The 22,411-nt window shown below is 38.9% G+C and overlaps 2 protein-coding genes across 5 annotated transcripts in view; one reads left to right on the top strand and one right to left on the bottom strand.

The window, feature by feature from the left end:
• The window catches only part of LOC137174877 (zinc finger protein 431-like), a 101,308-nt gene extending 92,558 nt beyond the window's left edge, over positions 1-8,750 (bottom strand). Inside the window, exons 1-4 of one of the 4 annotated variants that reach the window (XM_067580383.1) lie at positions 8,360-8,577; positions 5,943-6,203; positions 5,086-5,346; positions 1,289-3,900 (exon numbers count right to left, since the gene is read on the bottom strand). In XM_067580383.1, coding sequence (XP_067436484.1) covers positions 2,695-3,900; positions 5,086-5,346; positions 5,943-6,203; positions 8,360-8,449 — 1,818 coding nt within the window. In that variant the 5' untranslated portion in view covers positions 8,450-8,577 and the 3' untranslated portion in view covers positions 1,289-2,694. Of the gene's footprint in view, positions 1-1,288; positions 3,901-5,085; positions 5,347-5,942; positions 6,204-8,359 lie in introns of those variants that run through there. The other 3 variants (XM_067580380.1, XM_067580382.1, XM_067580384.1) reach the window with 3 other exon arrangements.
• Positions 8,751-12,744: 3,994 nt separating this feature from the next.
• LOC137174880 (serrate RNA effector molecule homolog) overlaps positions 12,745-22,411 on the top strand; it is a 12,499-nt gene continuing 2,832 nt past the window's right edge. The window contains exons 1-13 of the mRNA XM_067580391.1: positions 12,745-12,869; positions 14,558-14,680; positions 14,833-14,943; positions 15,030-15,173; positions 15,478-15,538; positions 16,295-16,592; positions 16,675-16,943; positions 18,325-18,438; positions 18,519-18,651; positions 19,376-19,503; positions 19,589-19,650; positions 20,854-20,932; positions 22,309-22,411. The exon at positions 22,309-22,411 is cut by the window's right edge and continues 62 nt beyond it. Of these exons, the coding sequence (XP_067436492.1) occupies positions 14,562-14,680; positions 14,833-14,943; positions 15,030-15,173; positions 15,478-15,538; positions 16,295-16,592; positions 16,675-16,943; positions 18,325-18,438; positions 18,519-18,651; positions 19,376-19,503; positions 19,589-19,650; positions 20,854-20,932; positions 22,309-22,411 (1,621 nt within the window). The 5' untranslated portion in view covers positions 12,745-12,869; positions 14,558-14,561. The remainder of the gene's footprint in view (positions 12,870-14,557; positions 14,681-14,832; positions 14,944-15,029; positions 15,174-15,477; positions 15,539-16,294; positions 16,593-16,674; positions 16,944-18,324; positions 18,439-18,518; positions 18,652-19,375; positions 19,504-19,588; positions 19,651-20,853; positions 20,933-22,308) is intronic.

Below are 22,411 nucleotides of genomic sequence, written 5' to 3'. Positions count from 1 at the left end.
TCAAAATAAAACAGGAACTAAAGTAAACAAACAGGTGACACAAAAACCAGAAGGAACACACAAGGGGAACAGAGAAAACCAAAACCAGGAAACACAAATGAAAGAGTCCCTCAAAGAGTCCAACTAAAAACAGAAAAAGTCCCGTTAGGACGTGACACATTCTTATTCTTTCACTTTGACTTTTGATGGAAGTTTTTTTTTCCTTGGATGAAATATTTCTATCTTGTGTTTTTACTGTTTTTACTCCAGAGAATCACAGAGAGCTCAGTGAACTTTAAATAGTCAAGCTGTGTGTGTCATTACACATTAATTAAACACATCATCAATTAATCAAATCTATAGGATCATTAACTGTGGTCATAATGCTGGCTAATATCAGACACATGGATGTATTATGGTTGTATATATATAATGTGACTTTTAATGCCCTTTAAGGTGAACGTTTGATATTTGTTGTCCTTTGCAACCTGATTGGTTGATGCAGTTGAAGGCAGCACAAGGCGGCGTTCTCTTGTTGTTTAAATCAGGCCAAAAGTAGAAGAAAAAGGAACGTGTCATCGTGTTTCTGCATCTTTTAAAACGTCACTCTGCAGTCAATCACATGTCCATCAACCACCCAAATGTCATTACTGTACTTAAAAATATCACCTGTGGATCTCTTGAAAATCAAATTAATTTAACATGACAATAACTTGGATTATGATTGATAAAAAAATTTTAGTTTATTAACTAAACTTAGTTCTATAGAGCAAATTAAATAACATTAGGTGCCAGAAATTGAGAATGATATAAGGGTACAATGGTATTTTATACAACAAAACAAAAAGGACAGACACATAAATAACATACTGCGGCCTTTCAGAGTTACAAACTACAATCACCACAGAGGAGCCACAGTTGAACCAGAACAGACAACAGCCACAGGAGTCAGCAACAATCATTCAAATTGAGTTTTTAGCATAAGAGAACCCAAAATGCTTTGTCAAAACTTTGAGCATTTTTTTTAATTCATCTGTTTTAGAATACCACATGTGGAGGCCAAACCTGCTCTTCTTCTTCCACCAGTCCTGGAGGGGAAGAGCCGTCCTGGACGTCCTCATCGTCGTCTGCAGTAGCGACAACATGGGGAAGATCAAGGGGCGTGGAGATCACCGTGGTGATGACGTGGGATCTGCAGTACCTCCACCAGAAGTTCCCAGGGATGCAGACGATCTTGTCCTCCGTCGCCCAAAGGCGCCGATGGAGGGCTGCTAAGCCGGGATGGTTAAACAAGTCACGAAAACGGGTGAACAGTGTGATGAACACATTTATTAGGGATTTAGGGATACATGATCAGTTGTCTTCACATAAAGTTTGACAGGCTGGTCTATTTTTACGCATTGGAGTTCATTTCACTGCTTTGGGAAATTTCTTTTAAACAGTATATTTGTGACACTTAAAAGCCACTTTCAGGGGCGGAAAAACTGCTGGTGAAACTTTGTTGTGGTTTGTTGTTGTTGTAATCAATACTTTTTGTTTTTCTTTTGATCCAATTGGAGCAGGCAGTTTTCCTGACCTGATTGTGTGTTTTATTTATATTCATCCTATAAATAGGCCAGGGATTCATTATTTGTCTAAGGATCACATTTTTGTTCCTGGGTTGTATATGCATATTTTGGGATTTTTTTGTAATGTTTTCATCACACTGTGGTAGGTTGAGCTTATACGCATCAACCTACTACAGGGACAGGAAACAGCAAACTGGTAATGGAGTTTGGGGTCCAGCAGAGGTCGCTCATGTTACACACAACACACCAGTCCCAGTGGTGATCTAATAATAATAATAATAATAATAATAATAATAATAATAATAATAATAATGTATTATCACAAGATTAGCTTAATATAACATGATATTAATATAAAGAGGTGACCAATAATACATTCACACTACAGTAATAACAGCAAAATTGGCAAGTAACTGTCACAAACAACTTGTCGCCTGTAATCATTCGCTTTGGCTGCTTTGTTTAAGATCAAACTGCCCCCTTATCAGTAACTATTCAGGACTATTAACTTAATGAACCTTATTATGTTATATTGCATTTAATAGAAATATTGAATAAGATAATGGCTTTAAACACAGAGCTAACATTAACTAGTTAGCTAGCAGCACTGTTGATTGTTAAAAGTTGAGGAAAGAAATTTCACAAACATATAGCTGCTGTCATTATGACTGTTGACTCCCAAAGTCTGTCCTGTTTTGTAAGATACAGTCAGAGCTGTAAATTTTTTGGGGGAAAAAAATAGCTGCTAATAATAGCGAGGGACAATAAGCTAACGCTAATGTCAATCACTTATGGATTTTAGTTGAAACCACTGATGCTAAATTTAATTTAAAAAAGGGAAATTCTGTGGTTCTGGAGAATTTACAAATTCATTCAACACATTCTATTCAAACACAACATGAAACTCAAAAATAAATTAAAAAAAAATTCAGGCTAGAAGTCAACGACTCCCAAGGTGCATTTCTACAGAAACAGCCAATCACTGAGCTTAAAATTCAGACATGTGTGCTGCTGATGGCATACATGCTGTTTCTAAAGTTATTGTTGGCAGCCCCCAGATTGTAGAGAAATTCAGGATAGAACAACACTGTTATTAAGGCATTGAGAGGAGGCAGGGCGACACCGCTAACCTGCCTCTAACACATGTTCAACACAATGCTGCGTGACTGCGTTGGTGGGTTTTTAGGGAATTCTTGTGAGCAAAAGTTTTCCCACATTGTTCACACCAGTACGGTTTCTCTCCAGTGTGAATGCGTTGGTGGATTTTTAAATTACTGTCTGTAACAAAAGCTTTCCCACATTGATCACACCAGTATGGTTTCTCGCCAGTGTGAATCCTTTGGTGGATTTGTAGATTACCTGCTTGTGTGAAAGTTTTCCCACATTGGTCACAACTGTACGGTCTCTCTCCTGTATGAATGCGTTGGTGTTTTTTTAGGTTACTGTCTGAGGTGAAAGCTTTCCCACATTGGTCACAACTGTACGGTTTTTCTCCTGTATGAATACGCTGGTGCATTTTTAAGTTACTGTCTGTACTGAAAGCTTTCTCACATTGGTCACAGCTGTACGGTTTCTCTCCAGTATGAATGCGTTGGTGTTTTTTCAGATCGCCGCTTGCAGTGAAAGTTTTTCCACATTGGTCACACCTGTATGGTTTCTCTCCAGTATGGGTGCGTTGGTGGCTTTTTAGATTACTGTCTTGAGCGAAAGCTTTCCCACACTGATCACAGCTAAACGGATTTTCTGCTGTGTGAATGCGTATGTGCCTTTTTAAGCTACACAGCAAAGTAAAAGCTTTTCCACATTGATCACAGCTGTGCGGTTTTTCTCCTGTGTGAAGGCGTTGGTGACATTTTAGGGCTCCGTCATCAGTGAAAGCTTTCCCACAATGGTCACAGCTAAATGGTTTCTCTCCTATGTGAATACGTATGTGTCTTTTTAGACTACAAAGCAAAGTAAAGGTGTTTCCACATTGGTCACAGCTGTACGGTTTCTCTCCAGTGTGACTGCGTCGGTGTATTTGTAGGGCGCTGTGTGTAGTGAAAGCTTTTCCACATTGGTCACAGCTGTACGGTTTATTTCCAGTGTGAATGCGTTGGTGGATTTGAAGATTACCAAGAAGATTGAAAGCTTTTCCACATTGGTCACAGCTGTACGGTTTCTCTCCAGTGTGAATGCGTTGGTGGATTTTTAGACTACTGTCTGTAGTGAAAGCTTTTCCACACTGGTCACAGCTGTGAAGTTTTTCTCCAGTGTGAACTCTCTGATGAATCTTTAAATATGTTGATGTCGTGAAGGCTTTGTCACAGTGCTGACAGCGGTGATGTTTGAGTCCCTTGCTTCCTTTTTGTTTCTATGGCAACAGACAAACAGAAAGAGACAGTGAGATGAAATGGTGGAACAAATAATCTAAGGTCCTGTTCAGACCTGGTATTAACGTGTGTCTTGGGTGAGCCGATCATAAGTGGACAGCTCTAAGTACGTCAGTCCAGGTCTGGCATTAGAATGTGTCTCGAGTGACCACTTGTGATCGGATCTCACTTCACTGTTTAATATGCAAATAAACACGTACATCGTGTTTTTACCTGGTGGGAGGGGTCCGTGAACCCTCCGTCCAAAGCTGTGTTCAACTCGTTTGATAACAGGATAAACAAGACGCAGGAACATGACTAGTAACAACGTAGTAACGATTGACAGGTTGTTACTACAGCAACAACGTTGGTTATGTAACGTAACCATGGCGTAACCCCAGATTCAGAGTATAAGCGTAGCTGTAGCCGTCATTATTTCAGTGTGTTTTCAGTTCATGAAAGTGAACTGTAACATTATGGTGAACCCTAAAAAAGTCTTGTTAAGCATTTGATTGTACTAAAAGACCCTCTAAGGAGTCAGATGTTTAATTTTTCTGGTAAGTATATTTTCCTTTAATGGTTTTAAGCCTGTTTTTCTCTAGCTAAAATTAGCATTAGCATTAGCACAAATAACCATAGAATGAAAATGCACCAAGCTAGCAGCTAGTGTCGGGGTCAGTTCCTCTGTTGTCCAAATATGGTCACTTCTGGCTCCAAAACTGAAGATGGCGATGGTCAAAATGCCAAACTTGAGACTTCAAAATAGGATTTGACAAACAAATAGGTGACGTCATGGTGGCTACGTCCATTATTTTTTTTACAGTCTATGGTTCAACGATGTTCAAAGAACTAGATTCATCAAACCTAACAAACCCACACAACTTGTTCCTCTACCCTGTCTGTTTTTTCGTCAATTCTACCTGCTCATACAAACTACCACAGGTTTCTAAACTGTACAATTCAATTCAATTCAATTCAACTTCATCGTGATAATGCTTGTGTTCAATGAATCATGATCTAGTCACTCCTAGATACTGCACCTTGCTAAAAGTGAGAAAATGTAGAACATTTACTCAAGTACTGTACTTGAGTACAGAGAGCGCTGTCTAACACGTCAGTCCTAAATCTCTCATAGGTGTTCAGCTGGGTTATGAAGCCGGTTTTATCATGAAGTCCTGAACACTGACCTGTTTATCAGTGGTAGCAGAGGGTGAACCTGGTTCTTCTCTTGTAACAGGGTTGTTGGTGTGGTTCTCCGGGTTCTGGTTCTCCTCTATTCTGATCTTGTAGTGGTCCTGGTCTGTGAAATCCAGCAGGTCTCCTCTCTGACTGATGGACTGTTCTTCTTCTTCTTCTTTTTCCTGTTTTACGTCGGGTAGCAACCAGTGTTGAGGTGCATCACTGACACCTGCTGTGTTGTTGGAGTGTGAACCAGAGTTTTCTGTCCCCTTAAACAAACAAACACAAGAAAACACTAAATTCTTTTGTTCAGTCCAGTTTCTGTCCAATAATGGAGCAGACTGTCTAACCTCAGACTCAGTTCTTCCTCTTCAAGCTTCCCTCTTTTCCTCTTTATTGATTCTCGTTCAACAGTGTTTTTGTCAGTGACAAATGATCTGCTGCACTGATTCCTCTATTTGACAGTGGTCACATGATCCTGACGGATGTTTGCCTATTAAGTGCAGTGTTTTATTTAGTTTGGTGTGTCCTACCCTCAGCCTTGTTAAGATCTTCTAACTAACCTCACTGTGTCGAGGTGTCGTCTTGTGTTTGCTGTATCCCGACTGTGCTGCTGCTCTTCAATCATGTTTCTCTTCATTATTCCTTCTGCTTCAGATTTACTCAGTGAAACGTCCAGGATCTCCTCGTGTTTCAGTGCCTGTTATTCTAACGTGTCCATGACTTCATTGCCCTTTATCCCTCTGTGAGCTGGTATCCACATAAATGTTATCATAATATTCATATTTTTAAATCTGTACAGTGTTTCATATATCTCATTAACTATATCCTGCCAAGGTTTTATCATGAAGTCCTGAACACTGACCTGTTTATCAGTGGTAGCAGAGGGTGAACCTGGTTCTTCTCTTTTAACAGGGTAGTCCGTGTGGTTCTCCGGGTTCTGGTTCTCCTCTATTTTGATCTTGTAGTGGTCCTGGTCTGTGAAATCCAGCAGGTCTCCTCTCTGACTGATAAGCTGTTCTTCTTCTTCTTCTTTTTCCTGTTTTATGTCGGGTAGCAACCAGTGTTGAGGTGCATTACTGACACCTGCTGTGTTGTTGGAGTGTGAACCAGAGTTTTCTGTCCCCTTAAACAAACAAACACAAGACAAAATAAATAAATATAATTTTAAAAACACCCAACAATATTTCACTGAACACTAAACAAAAAAACATTTGTAACAGATTGTACTGGTCTAATTTTTTCTTGTTCAGATTTGTCGACTTTGACAGAACTGTAAAAAAATGACTGTTCCTCTTAGAGATGTCAATGATTAGTTGATCAGTCAGTTGTCGTTACTAATTTAACAGATTAAAGATATATTATCTGATGAAGATGAAGGACGTGTGGTGTAACTGAGAGAATGTTCTGTAGATTTGCTGTAGTACAGCAAGGCGCCACCAGGTGGAGCCTCTTACTTTTTAATGAGATTGAGTTACAGGTGTGTTTGGTGACCGCCTGTACGGGCCACACAAACTGTAAAACAAACGCACCTCCCTGCCTTCAGAGGGGGGAAAGAGACTCGATCTGCTCACTGTGTCGTGTTGATGAACTCTGCAGCATAAAGTTGTGGAAATTCTACAGAGTTGTTGTCGGGCAGCTGTCGGGTTTACCTGTCTGAGGCTCATGCTAATGCTAAACTAGCATGTTGAACAGTAGCAGCTGCTCGGTTAATGCGGGTTGAGAGCTGAGTAATTATACATGCTTCAACAAAATCAACATAAAAGTGATGAACTGTATAAGCGACACTCTGCTGCTCTGAGTATAAATGTATTTTAACGGTGGCAGTAAATGACAGATAAACGCTGAGCGACAGTATTTGTGCGTCTGTTTCCATGGATGTATAAAGAGAACTGGATACAGCGTCGGAGGCGGGGCCCCCTTCATTCCTATGAAAGTACTCGGATCTTCCGCATCGTGCGGCCCATAGAGCGAGCGCACTAGTGACTTTCGCTGGCCGAGTCGGCTACTTCCGGTTTAGCCCTCCGGCTAACTTGAATGGGGATAAAACAATTGAATCATGCGGCTCTTCGAGGCTTTTGAAATGTGATCGGACCAAACGGATTTAATTCTGATAGTGAGACGAGTCATGTCGCAGCGGTTGTGACGCTCAGAAAAATGTATCCACTGATTTACAGACGTCTCTTTCACAATGTAAGTCTATGGGAAAAAGTCTTTTTGGTCAGTGTGCATCACGTGACGTTGTAGTTACACGGTTTGGCCGCTATGTCAAATTGGCTTCAAAGCCTGGTGCTCTTCCTGTATCCAGTTCTCTTTATACGTCCAGGACCTGTTCAGCTGAGCAGCTGTTTCCAGCAGCTGGACTAACGTCAGTTACAGTCAAGAACACACATCAGTCCATCATGTAGATTACTTTATATTAAACCAGTCAGACTGAAGTCTGTTGTGGGAAGAGCTGTAATAAAAATCCAAACTGTTAGATGTTATTTGGATTAACTGGACCACTGTTGGGAGTCTAAATGTTACTTTCTCGTCTGTACAAATATTACATTAATATTAATGTTATCATATAACTTAATAAAGTGACATTAACAGTCCTACAGCAATAATTACAACAGACTGATGGATCAGGGGGTTTAATTAATGATGAGACTGATGTACATATGATGCATTTATTGATATAACGGTTAGAAATAAAACAAGAAACAGTAACTCAACCGATGACTGAAAGAATGATGAAGACTGATTGTGGCCAATATATTCAGATATAAGAGCAGGAAACAACCAGCAGAACTTCCACAGAGTTGAAGAAGTGATGCGACTCACTGAAACAAAGTTATTAAAATATATTTATTATGTGGAATGAAAAGAAGAAGTCTGGGACAGCTGAGAGTAGGATTCCTAACAGTCAACTCTGTGTTTCAGGTTAATAAATATTACATTAACAGCTTTTGTGCTGATATATTATTATAAACATGTAATAAAACAGTCACATGACTATTATAACAGAAACATGAGCATCTAACACGCTGTACGTTAGATTATAAAACTCTTTGAACAAAAGCAGCAAAACTCAACCAGGACGGAAAGATTTAGGAGGACCGGAAGTTAAAAGACAAAGAGTCAGTGTTCAAGTGCTGCTTCGTCATCTGATTAACTGTCATATGATCCACTCCACACGTTATTAGTTAGTTAGTTAATTATATTAACCAGAATATGAACCATCAGTCTGTCTGCACCGCGGCGCCATCTTGAAACCATCATGAAGTCCTGAACACTGACCTGTTTATCGGTGGTAGCGGACGGTGAACCGGGTTCTGCCCTTTTAACGGGGTTGTCGGTGTGGTGCTCCGGGTTCTGGTTCTCCTCCATTCCGCTCTTGTAGTGGTCCTGGTTTGAGAAGTCCAGCAGGTCTCCTCTCTTACTGACGGACTTTTGTTTCTGTTCCAGTTTAAATATCTCCTCTGTGTTCTCGCGATGTTCTCACTCAACATCTCGCGGTAACTTGAAGCTCCTTGATGATCGGCCGGTCAACATGTGGTCATCCCGGGAGAACATGATCCCTGAACTGATCTGTTGGCTCTAACGTCTCCGCAGCATCTTGATATATGATATAATTCCCTCCGGAAGATAAATGTTGGTCTCACAGATGAAATCTAACAGTTGTAGTTTGTGTGATTATAAAGTGAAGCTTCATGTCTTTACGGGACAGAACAGCAGCGCTGCTTTATATCTACATCTCATCACATTTACACACATATACATGGATTAAAATAAACACATCAGTCTATATTAAATTTCATGTATTTTATGAAGCTACGTAACAGGTTGGATTGTTATTATAGTTACGTTGTCATCTCTTTGTCAATGAGGTTTTTATCTTTGTAAGAAACTTTGAGTTGAGATGATTTTATCAGTCAGGTCGGTGTGTTGATGACTCTGCAGTACAAACTTCTGAGGAGAACGCTTAAAATAAAACGGAATATATTACACACTGATCTGTTCATCAGTTTTTAAAAAAAGCGTGACTATGATCATCTCCTAGCCTTAACCCCCTGGTTACTATTGTTGCCATGACAACATCAGTGGAAGTAGTAATTTTAATCCGCGCCGCATGTTTCTGGATTAAGGCGCCAGATTATAAAACGCTCATATGTGTCGTTCTGGAGTCACAAGATTAAAATTACGTGTCTGTTTAATTTGGAGGACTTGTTGTGGGTATAAACTGATCTCGGAGTTGTGGTTGAATTAAATAAACTCTTGATATCTCAGGTTTTTAGGAAATTATAACAACAATTTTCACCATTTTCTGACATTTAATAGACAAACCATTTAATCAAGAAAATAATCTTCCTGAAGATTCACTGCAGCTTTTTTTTTCATGAAGTTTTGGAGGAGTTTAAAAAACAAGAAAAACGTTTTGGCTTTGAAAACAAAACCTGAAACACTTGTAATTGGCACTGAAAGATGAAAACACATCAAGCTTTTAATACAATATGAATGTAACATACCTGCCCTGGAAGGTTGTTGATGTTTTCTCCTTATGAAAGAAACACAGCGATTAATCGACCAATGAGAATTTAGTCGGACGAGAGAATATCGACCAACAAATCGACCAGGATATATAATTTCCTGTAATGATACATATCACGATATAGCTCATTTTATGTAAATTCAATTGATAAATAGTTTATATAAAATGACTACATGGAAAGGCCATATATACTCAACAAATAAAAGGTACTTACTCATATTTGATTATTTTCTCCTTTTATTTAGAACCTTTGTGCAAATTTTCAAGTAAGCATGTAATATAAAATATATCTTCTTAATGTATAAAATATAAAAAGGAAAGACTTTTCAACTATAGCTGCAAAATAGCTAAATAATAAATAATAGAATAAATATAGGTCTAAAATGTGAATATGGTCAAAAATATCAAATCCAAACATTAACATAATACTAAAGGACAGAACTCCTCGTGCACAGCCAGTATTTTCAGTCAGGTGACTTTATTAAGAGCGAACAACGTGTTTCGCCTGCAGCTTCTTCAGGTTCGCTCAGTACAGCTGCTGAGATAAACACATCTGAGTCACATGACTAATTATCACAGGCTTCATTTTCTCAAAGTGAACATTTTACAACATGACGTGATTAATGTTGCACAAAGTTACAAGTATTACACCATTTTACATAAATAAACTTCATTACATCCCGTAAACAACTGACTGGACAGGATTAGCGGAACGGACTACAGGTCCTACAGCCGTCCCTCTACATCACTAAACGGGGACCTAGTGGTTCATCTCTCCCTAAGAGCCCAAATAGCCTGTGGAGAGAAATACAAGTTAATATTTACATATCTCAGACAAAAACTCAAATCCTGTGTTTCATAAAGTCCATAAGGTTCAATAGTATTCAGTTCATAAATCCAAAATGCCTCCCTTCTTAAGAGCTGGTTAATCAAGTTACCACCTCTTGGATCGGGTCGCACTCTTTCAATGCCGATAAATTTGAGGGACGTAGCCGACCCGTGGTTTTTCTCCTTGTAGTGTCCAGCAATGGCATAATCCATATTTTCATTTCTAATGGCAGCCTTATGTTCAGCAACTCTTAGTTTGAGATGGTGCTTTGTTTGGCCTACGTACATTAAGCCACATGGGCATTTCAAGATGTAAATGACATGTGTAGAGAGACAGTTAATGAATTCTTTTATGTCATGTTTCTTTCCTGTATGAGGGTGATTAAATGTCTTGGTATCAAATGTGTTTGAACAGTGTGCACATTTTCCACATCTGTAATTTCCATACACTTGTTGAGAAAGCCAATTAGTTAGGTTCCTTATACATAGAACTGACAACAGTATCTCTGACATTTCTGCCTCTTCTGAAGCAGAAACAAGGTCGAGAGGATGACAAATAATTCAAACTTGGGTCACATTCTAGGATTTTTCCAATGTTTGTTTATAATCTGTTTGACTTGCATAGATACCGTACAATATTCAGACACAAAGGTTGCTCTGTTTTCAATGTGCTTAGCATAATTAGCATAATACTATTTAACAGTGGAACTGTTTGAACTGTAGCAGCAAACAACCAAATACAGGTCTAACATAAATATTGGTAAAGCAGCAAAATAAGGCTCATGATATATAAAGTATAACAAGTAATAAAATAGCATTATATGAAAACAAACAACGTGTCACAAACCAAATAGATATTTGGCAATGATGCTTCAAAATGTTTGCTTGTGTTGCTGAATATCAGGGATTTAGTTCTACGGGTCAAGAACCAGGAATACAAGCTGATCAACTCTTTCTGGTTTCAGTGATGACCTCTGACATGTCACCGTGTTCCCACTTCTACTGAACGCTGCTCTGATGGGGCGCTTGTAGCAGGATGAACAAGTATTTCTTTGCTAGCTTGGTCACTAGAGGGAAATGTGCCTCATACTGCCGCCACCGTTCCAGTGGGTCTGTCTCTGGAGCAGCCTCCACGATTTGGAGATAGAGGTGGCTGCTTGGCTTTGCTTTGCTGCTTTTTTAAAGTAGCTGCTCGAACTCTTCTTTTACCTCTTAGCAGAAACCTCAGGTAGTCCACCCTGTCATCTTTAATGTATCTGCTTTTAAAGTGAGGGTCAATAAAAGAAGCCATGTCAAGCAGCTCCTCAGTGGTCTGGTCATCATACTTCTCATTTAAGTGGTCTATAATGCCCTCTTTGATGGTCTTGCTGAGTGTCATCATCCACTTCAACCTGGCACTCGAGCAGCTTGTTGTGTGCAGAATTGCATTCAAAGATGTTGAGATTTGATATTACTGTCCTTCTCTGAAAGCAGGCTGCTCACATAAAACATGATAAAACCTGACAGTTTGACTGACAGACTTCATGTTGGTGTCAGTGTCACAGTTTAACAACCAAAGCAGCAGGATTAAAATCAGAGTTTTTATGAACTGTTAAGTGTTGAGTATCAGGCTAATTACCGTTAGCAGTTTTATTTCCGGCCTGTCTGTGATGATGCATCAGCTGGTTTTGTTCCATTTCTTAAAAAGGCTCCCTGATTAACTTTTACACAGCTCTGTAGATACATATTTAATTAGCTTGCAAGCTGTTTTGGTGTTTTCTCAGTAACATTGGCGGTAACGTGCTAACAGGCTAAGCTAACAGTGTGTCAGCAGCAGTCCACACAGACGAGCTGCTAACCAGCCTGAGAAAACTACAACTGTGGTCCCAAAAACAAGTACAGTTTCAACTGTGGGTCCTTATCAGTACAATTCTACATATGAAAAATTAAGTTGAAACGACCATCTCGCCATTATTGTAGAGGCTTTACTTGACAGCCTCCACCCTGAGCGTGACTTCAGCCTGGGCAGGAAACCCCGTCCAAAGCCAGTTGATTGGCAGCTTGGCCCTTCAAGGAATAGCAAAAACAATAGGGAAAAGAATGAGGAAAAATAAAGGGATAAAAATAAATGACTAACATAAAATAAACATAAATAAATAAATAAAAAGATTTATTTTCTTATTTTTTTTACAGATTTTTTTCCCGACACTTTTATGACTCCATAAATCTCGAGTCATTAACGGTGAAATACCTAAAAACGCGCCGCCTGTTGTTCCCCTCCTGGCCGTTAGGGGGGGGCGAGTTTATCTCAGTAACTGAAAACGTGAACGGGAATTACAGCTAACCGGAAGTCTCGTCGGTTCTATGTGATGTCGGACTGACGGCGGGATAATTGTGTTGTTGCGCTAACAGACGAGCCTATTTCTTAGCTTTTAAGCGGCAGGACTGCAGGTAAAAACACACCATGAACACATATAAGTGTCTGTTTTACGTTAAAAACCGAAGCGAGCACGAACAGAAGCGAACAGAAGCCCGAACTGCGCCTGCGTTAGCATGCTGTGCTAGCTCCGGTGCTAACTAGTTAGCTAATTAGCCGCTGTTAGCTCCGGACAGCTAACTGTTAGCGGTAGCTTTAGCTCACTGTTAACTTTAATGTTTGGTTCTTTACTTTTTGTTCGAGCTGAGTTTGAAAGAATTCAAGGTTAGACGGTAGTTTTAAAGGAGCTAATGCTAACGGAGCTGAAGCTAAGAGGCTAACTGGTTACTGTGATGTTTCCAGTCTTCTAGTTTCTAGTCTGTAACTGACGATTATTTTCACTGTTGATTCATCTGTTGATTATTTTCTTCTTTCTTCTTCACAACCCAAAAATATTCAGTTCACTGTCGTAGAAGATTAAAGAAACTAGAAAATATTCACATTTAAGAAGCTGGAATCAGAGAATTTTAGTATTTTTTTAACCTTCTTTTCTTAAAGATGTGACTCAAAACAATTAATCATTTTCTGTGCGTCTCATTTATGTAAACAGATGATTAAATCATCCGTTTACCTGAAAGTTTAATCCCAGAGTGTCACTGAAAAACCCAGAAAGTCCTGAAACAACACGCTGCTCAGATTCACCTTTCTGGTAGCTTTTTGATCAGATTCTTTCTGACTTCATCATTACTTGCGTTTGGACAACATTTAACAACTTTAATATTTTCTATAAGGGCTGCAAGAAGAGCTGAATAAAACAAACTGATCTTTTGATAAACGATCCAATATCGAGTCTTATAATCCTGAGATTGACTTGTAAGTGGTTCAGTTAAAGCTGCAAGATGTGTGAAATTTATTGCAACACGCACAAAAGGTTATATTAGGTTTAAAAATTAGTGTAGATGATAGTTTAGCCATTATTTATTTTTAAGGTCTGAAGATATAAATGATCCACAACTTTAGAACAATGACTGTTCACAGTTCAGCCTTCAGTTTTATATCTAAGAAAACATCAGTGTTGGTCAAACAAAACAAGACATTTAAAGACGTTTCCTTATAATATTCTGACTCATAATTATTCTCTTTACCAAACATCTGCACCACAAATCTATTTTTCATTCATAAATATCTCATCAGTCATTAATAAATGGTTGATTTAATATTTAATGAAGCTTTCAGAAAGAGTTTATTCTTTAGGTTTTACACATTATATTGTTTTGGTAAAACAGGAGAACAAACGTCATGATTTCAATGAATGTGAAGAACATGTTTGAAATGAGATTTTTGATAAAAATACGGGTCAAATTGTATCCAGAACACTAAAGTTTGTGTCAGATTTTTATATATTGTGGGTCATTCTGGGAAAAGTCATAATATTTCAGTCTAAAATAAAGTTGTTCCATCATACCTGCTGTTATATCTGATGTTTAACCGTTTATAGCCTTTTAAAACATAAATAAAAACTTAAAATCAATTGTTAAAGAGTTACAGTGCTCGTGTGAAGCAGGTTGTTAAAACGTGTTGAATCAAATTTGAGTTTATTGTCATTTTTAGTTTTTATGCGTGTTGTGAAACATCTATTTTTCCTCCAGGTGTTTTTATTTTAGTTGAACCTGCTGATTTAAAAAAAGCAGCTTCTGTTTGTTTGTTGTTGTTGTTGTTTTAGTCCAATGGGAGACAGCGATGACGAGTTCGACAGGAGGAGGCGGGACAAGTTCAGGAGAGAGAGGAGCGACATGGAGCGGTCGAGAGAGCGCGAGGAGAGGAGGAGGGACGACTGGCCCGACAGGTACGCGCACCTGAGTCCTCCCAGTGACCCGGAGCTTCCTCACACCTGAACTATTGAAGCCCCGACTCTTGACTTGCAGGCAACATTCCTACGTGGGGAATCAAAAAGCTCGCAGTTGTGTTACAGAGATTTGAAGTGTTTTGTGTGTTCAGGGACTGGGAGCGCGGGAGAGAGAGGAGGCGGGACTACGATCGAGGTCGCAGAGAGAGATTTTCTCCTCCCAGACACATCAGCCCTCAGCACAAACGCATGAGGCGAGACTGGTGAGGACTCAACCTTTTTGTTTCATCTATAAACGGGTCGGCGTGGCGAGCGCTCGTTCCGTCATTTAACGTCTGAACTTTTCCAGGGACGACCACCGGGGGGAGCCGTACCGCTACGACCTGCCTTACGGAGGAGGCGGGGCTCCCTTTCCGGGGGCGGGGCCTCAGGGATGGCACCCCGACCTGCCCCACCTTCACCCGCATCACGGAGGTCACCCGCTGCAGGGCAGGTGAGCTCGTTCTGCCCTCTAGTGGTCAAAAAGATCATTTACTGCAGCTTGTTGTGTGTTTAAAGCTCCGTTCAGACGCGATGAAACTCACAGGTGAGAGATGAACCAGTAGACGTTTAAGGGAGACACTAACAACAACTTCCTCCCAGCGGTGACATCTTACAATATCTTTTGTCTCATCAACAGTCCAACAGATGACATCAGTCTTTTACACTGTTTTTATATATTTGTTTGTAATCAAATGTAACATGAAGGATTATGGGAAAACGTCTGCTGAACGTCTGTGGTTAAAATGTGTCATCAGGTTGGGGATGGTGGATCCAGATCTGCCTCCTCCTGGTCCTCCAACCATGAGGAGCTTTAAGGTGAGTGAACAAACTCAAAGTCACGTCTAACAATAAATCAATTAATCAATTAATTACTATTGAAGAATCGTTTTAAGCTAATTTTTCAAGCAAAAATGCCAAATATTTACTTCTCATATTCGAGGATTTTATGCTTTTCTTTGTCATAAATGATAGTAAACTGAATAATTTTATGTTCTGGACTGTTTGTTGGATAAAATGAGCAATTTGAATAAGTTATTCAGGTTTTTATTAAGCAGAAATGTCTAAAATCTGCTTCATAAAATCACTTGACTCTCATATATATATATAATTGGTTAATTATCATCAAGGAGCATTAAAGCTGGAATTATTGATAATTAATGAGTTTTTACTTAATGAATAATAAAATAGTTTCAGATTAGTTTTCTGTTGATCGGTTAAGTGACAAACCTGTAAACACCAGTTCAGTTCCAGCAGGGAGCCGTTGCTGGTTTTTTCGAGAAGCGTTTTTCATTGATCGATCTGGCTGATCAGTTGTTGTATCAATATGAGTCCTCACATCTTCTCAGAGAGAAGTTTACATCTTCAAATGTTTCGTTTTGTCAAATTAAAACCTAAAAAATATTCAGTTTACGATGTAAAACAGAGAAAAGCTGCAAATACTCACATTAATTGATCAACTAATTGATTAAATGACTGATGTTTGTAGTTTTAGAGTAAAATCAATACTGTTCTGTGTGGAGACGTTTGTCGTCTTGACGTTCTTCTTCTGAAATCAATCGTCGACGTCTTCAGGAGTTCCTGCTCAACATGGAGGACAGCGTGGACGAGACGGAGTCGGTGAAACGCTACAACCAGTACAAACTGGACTTCAGGCGACAGCAGCTGCAGGACTTCTTCCTCCAGCACAAAGACCAGGAGTGGTTCCGCTCAAAGTACCACCCCGACGACATCACGGCGAGGAAGGCGGAGTCTCTGGCCGCCCTCAAAACCCGGCTGAGCGTCTTCCTCTTCCTGCTGGACAACAACTGGCTGGATAACGTGTCGCTGGACATGGACCACGCCCCCGCCATCATCAAACTGCTGGACGCAGGTAAACGGAGAGGGACGGGTGGCGAGCTGGAAGGGGTTTCTGGGTAATGAAGTCCTCACACTTTGCTCTGGTGTCTCTGCAGCGGTTATAAAGATGGAGGGAGGTACAGACTTGGACCTGCAGGTGCTGGAGGTGCCGACTGCTCCTGCGGCGAGCGGCGGGGAGGCGAGCGGCGGTGGCAGCAGCGTCGGTGCAGGAGGAGGGGGAGGAGGAGGAGGAGGAGGAGGTGAGAAGAGTCAGGGCGATCCGAGCGGAGGGAACGTGAACATTCAGACCGGCTCTGAACCGACCGGCAGCCGGACGGAGGAGATGACCTGCGGAGAGACGGGCGAGATTAAAGACCCTGACAAGGTGAGAACGCCGCCATGACGTCTGTGATGCTGAGAGGCTGCTGTCAGACTGACATCATTCCTCTCTGCGTCGACGCAGACGACCGCTAGACGCTCCGAAACCTCAACTTCTCTCTAGAAACACCGAGTCAGTCGTTCAGGTCTCAGTCTCCACATCCAGACCGAATAATAATAATAATAATGATAATAATAATAATAATAATAATGCTAATAGTAATAATAGTAGTAATTATAGTAGTAGTAATAATAGTAATAACAGTAATAATAATAGTAGTAGTAATAATAGTAATAACAGTAATAATAATAGTAGTAGTAATAATAGTAATAACAGAAATAGTAATAACAGAAATAGTAATAATAATAGTAATAGTAATAATAATAGTAGTAATAATAGTAGTAGTAATAATAATAATAATAGTAGTAATAGTAGTAGTAATAACAGTAATAATGATAATAGTAGTAGTAATACTAATAGTAGTAGTAATAATAGTAGTAACAATAATAATAATAGCAGTAGTAGTAGTAATAATAGTAGTAATAATAATAGTAGTAGTAATAATAGTAGTAATAATAGTAGTAACAATAATAATAATAATAATAGTAGTAGTAGTGGTAGTAGTAGTAGTAGTAATAATAGTAATAATAATAATAATAGTAGTAGTGGTAGTAGTAGTAATAATAGTAGTAATAATAGTAGTAACAATAATAATAGTAGTAGTAGTAGTAATAATAGTAGTAATAATAATAGTAGTAGTCATAATGGTAATAATAATAGTAGTAGTAGTAGTTGTAGTAATAATAGTAGTAATAATAATAGTAATAATAATAGTAGTAATAGTAATAATAATAGTAGTAGTAGTAATAATAATAGTAATAATAGTAATAATAATAATAGTAGTAATGAGAGTAATAATAATAATAGTAGTAATAGTAATAATAATAATAGTAGTAGTAATAATAGTAATAATAATAATAGTAGTAGTAATAATAGTAATAATAATAGTAGTAGTAATAGTAATAATAATAATAATAGTAATAATAATAGTAATAATAATAGTAGTAATAGTAATAATAATAATAGTAGTAGTAATAATAATAGTAATAATAATAATAGTAGTAGTAGTAATAATAATAATAGTAGTAGTAGTAATAATAACAGTAATAATAATAATAGTAATAGTAATAATAATAATAGTAGTAATAATAATAGTAGTAGTAATAATAATAGTAATGATAATAGTAGTAGTAATAATAGTAGTAATAAGTAATTGTTGCAGCTTTTCTCATCATCGTCGATCAATAACGTTTAATATTTAGAAGAGAAGAAACCGTCAAACACGACAGGAAACATTTGACGTTACGTTTTCTTTTCCCCTCTCAAGGCCGGCGAGGAGGAAGCGAAGCAGAACGGAGAGAAGCAGAAAGACGAAGAAGAAGAGGAGGAGGAGGAAGAGGAGAAGAAAGACGAAGAGGAGGAAGAGAAGACGACAAAGAAAGTGAGTTAAAAGACTTCTGGTTGTAAGTCTGGATGTTCGTGGTCCTGGTTTTAACTCCGCCCCCCCCCTTCCTCTCACAGGGCAGGAAGAGGAAACGCAGCGTGTCGGCCGACAGCGGTGAGGGGAGCGCCTCCGACTCCGACTCCTCCCACTCTGACGGAGAGAAGGAGGAAGACGAGGAAAAGGAGGAAGAGGAGGAGGACGGAGAGGACGGTACGACCGCTGCGTCAACAGATTTATAAACAAACAAACAAACAAGCAAACGGCAGCTTCAGAATATAAAGTATTAGATTTAAATCTGTGGTTGAGATGCATTGTGGGTAACGTAGTCTTCTGTCTTCATCTTTAAAAAAACTTTATTGTGAGTCCGACGGTTTAATAAAGTTAAATGATGACATCACCGTTACCGTGGAGCTGCTGAAGAGCAACATCAGAAATTATTACATGAATGTTTCAACATATTTATGACAAAACGATCAATTAACTGAGAAAATAATCAGCAAAACACTCGAGCTTCAACTAACAGTTATTGATTAATCTGCTGGATTATTTTCTCGATTAATTGATTAGTTGTTTGGTCCAAAAAATGTCAGAAAACGGTGAAAAATGTTGACGTTGAAGCCGAAGACAACGTCATCAAACCAGAAAATATTCAGTTAACAAGCTGCAGTCAGAGAATTCAGACCTTTTATTCCTAACAAATGACTCAAAGTGAATAATTGATCATCAAAATAGACTCGACTGAGTCCTTTAATTCTTTATGTGGCTGTTTAGGAATTTAGAAAAAATGACACTTAAAGCAACTGAATAAACATTTAATATTTATTTTATTTCAGATTCACAAAATGAGCAGAAAAGAGAAAAAACTGAACTTGTTGCTTGTTTCTGATGTGTGTGTGTGTGTGTGTGTGTGTGTGTGTGTGTGTGTGTGTGTTAGAGCGTCGTAAAGAGCGAGGGAAGGAGAGAGAGAAGGAGGCTCCAGTGAAGCCCCGCCCCCTCCACCTGACCACCTCGCTGTTCATCCGAAGCATCCCGCCGGAGGTGTCGAAGGAGGAGATCACTGCTGTGAGCGCACACACACACACGCACACACACACTTGTATACACATGCACGCACACACACCTGTACTAACATGTTTCCTGTCTGCAGTTGTGTCGCAGGTATCCGGGCTTCCTGCGGGTGGCGCTGTCGGACCCTCAGCCTGAGAGGAGGTGAGAAGTGTAGCTGTTTCCAGTCTTTATGCTAGGCTAAGCTAGCTGTTTCCACCTGTTTCCAGTCTTTATGCTAGGCTAAGCTAGCTGTTTCCACCTGTTTCCAGTCTTTATGCTAGGCTAAGCTAAGCTAAGCTAGCTGTTTCCACCTGTTTCCAGTCTTTATGCTAGGCTAAGCTTAGCTGGCTGTTTCCACCTGTTTCCAGTCTTTATGCTAAGCTAAGCTAGCTGTTCCCGCCTGTTTCCAGTCTTTATGCTAAGCTAAGCTAAGCTAAGCTAGCTGTTTCCGCCTGTTTCCAGTCTTTATGCTAGGCTAAGCTAAGCTAAGCTAGCTGTTTCCACCTGTTTCCAGTCTTTATGCTAGGCTAAGCTAAGCTAAGCTAGCTGGATGTAGCTTCAGATTCAGTTTACAGACAAGACAGAAAGAAGATTGAAGGTTTCTTATCTCCGCTGGTTGGTGTGAGACTCCTGATGTCCTGACTTTACAATAAACATTGTTAGAAAAGACGACATGAAAATAAAACCACAAGAATATTTTAGAATAAACTTGAGCTGCAACGATTAGCTGATAAATATATTTGTCTATTGACATTTTAGTCATTTTTCAAGCAAAATATTAAATATTTGCTGATTTCAGCTTCTTAAATGTGAATATTTGTCAGTTTTTTCCTTTTTCATATCTGACAGTTAATTGAATATCGTAACATTTCAACAACAACACAGCTGGTGGAAACATTGCAAGCAGCGAAATATAAAGTTCCAATCAGAGAGCGACATGAATATTTAATCTGTAAAGAAAGGAGAGAAGGACAAATAAAAAAAAATATATCAGCTAAAAGAGAAAATGAAAATCTTGAGTTGCAGGATGAAAATACACAAAGTACCATGAAAACAGTTGAACTGATGTTAACATTTATTAGTTTATTATACAGACGTGTTGACGTGAACAGCTGAAAGAGACGAAGAGGATTTGTTGAAATGTTCCTTTAAAAACAAACAGCAACAACAAACCACAAATTCAAGGGAACCTTTAAATGAACCAGCAGATGTTTAAACTCTCTAATATCAGTGTCAGTCAGTTATAATACTGATAATAATCAACGATCAATAATGCAACACGTCATCGACAGCTCAGATGGTAAATGTTTAGACCACTGATATGAATGTTTATTTGTTTGACTCCAGTATTTGTTGGTGTTTCAGGTTCTTCAGGCGCTGCTGGGTGACCTTTGACCGCAGTGTGAACATCAAGGAGACGTGCTGGAACCTTCAGAACATCCGGGTAAACCAGTCAGTCGGTCCAGCGACTCTTATAAACTCAACAACATTATGACTTATTGTTTATTTCTTCAGTTCAGCCTCCTATAACACATATTATTATCCGTGTGTCCGCCTGGTTACCGCGGCGCCGACACTGAACTGATTTAACAGCCGACATGTTTTAACCCTTTGAACCGTCCGCCAGTGCCTACGCTGGTATTTTTGCTTATTGTGATGTCATTTCCCAGAATATCTTAAAATGCTTCATATCCTTAGAATCTGTACAGCCTGAGGTTAAAGGTCATTAAGTCAATGAACCATAATAACTGATATAAGTATTGAAATTGTGTCATATATTTAAAAAAATACAAAAATCAGACATGTTTTTTCATCTAATTTTACTGAATAAACACACAGAACACATCGATCTAAAACATTTCTGAACGTAGAAACATGAACATTATATTTCTTAACATCCCATAATTTATCTGAACTATGAACATTTTTTAGTTTTTTGAGATATGCTCGTTTTTATGAGCAGAGTGCAAAGAGACTGATTTCTCTGGTATTTTTGCTTATTGTGATGTCGTTTCACAGAATATCTTCAAATGCTTCATATCCCTAAAATCTGTAAGTTAAAACGTTATACAAGCCAATAAACCATAATGATTGATAAAGGTCTAAGTATTGAAATTGTGTCATAAATTAAACAAAATACATAATGTGTGTTGGGAAGCTTTGCCTCTGGTTGCTCCTTCATCTCCAGTGGAGCTAAAACAAAGATAAATGACAGAAAAAACATAAAACATATCATTAAAAATAATGATGAACTTGAAAATAATATCCTTTTTACAGGCAGAAACCGGCCACACACACAAAAAACAACTTTCTAAAACGTAAAAAACAAACAAATAAATAGATAATGATCCATAAAAACGTACTTACATATCCTGATACGGATCGATGGTCTTCATCCTCACTGAATCTCTCGACTGTCTCTCTGCCCGCCGCCCCACGTCATCACTACGTTTTATTTCCCCGTAACGTAACATAACATAACGGCGTCATCATCTTCCGACACAAGTGTACAACATGATTGCGTAAAAGATGAGAGCCTTAAAGAAAGAATGAATATCTGTTTGAATCGGACCGTGTCTGATTACTGTCAAAGAAGAAGAAGATTAATCAATAATGGAGATAAATGTTGCAACATCCTAAAGCTTCTAATTGACTGTTAATTGAAGGGATGATGATGATGATGATGATCGACCTTCCTCACACAAACGTCTCAATGAGCTTTTAGGAATCTTTTCTGATCTGACGTTATCAATGAGATCGATCGGTATCTGCAGCCCAGTAGATGTATTGACGAGTCTGTTTCTGTTGTCCGTCTGTCAGCTCAGAGACTGTGAACTGTCTCCGGTGGTGAACAGAGATCTGTGTCGACGCGTCCGCAGCGTCAACGGTCTGACGCACCACAAACCGGTGGTGAGGAACGACA

The sequence above is a fragment of the Thunnus thynnus genome, chromosome 22, assembly GCF_963924715.1.
Source record: "Thunnus thynnus chromosome 22, fThuThy2.1, whole genome shotgun sequence".
Lineage (NCBI taxonomy): Eukaryota > Metazoa > Chordata > Actinopteri > Scombriformes > Scombridae > Thunnus > Thunnus thynnus.
The sequence above is the reverse complement of the archived record's forward strand: the minus strand, read 5'-3'. Positions and strand labels throughout refer to the sequence as shown.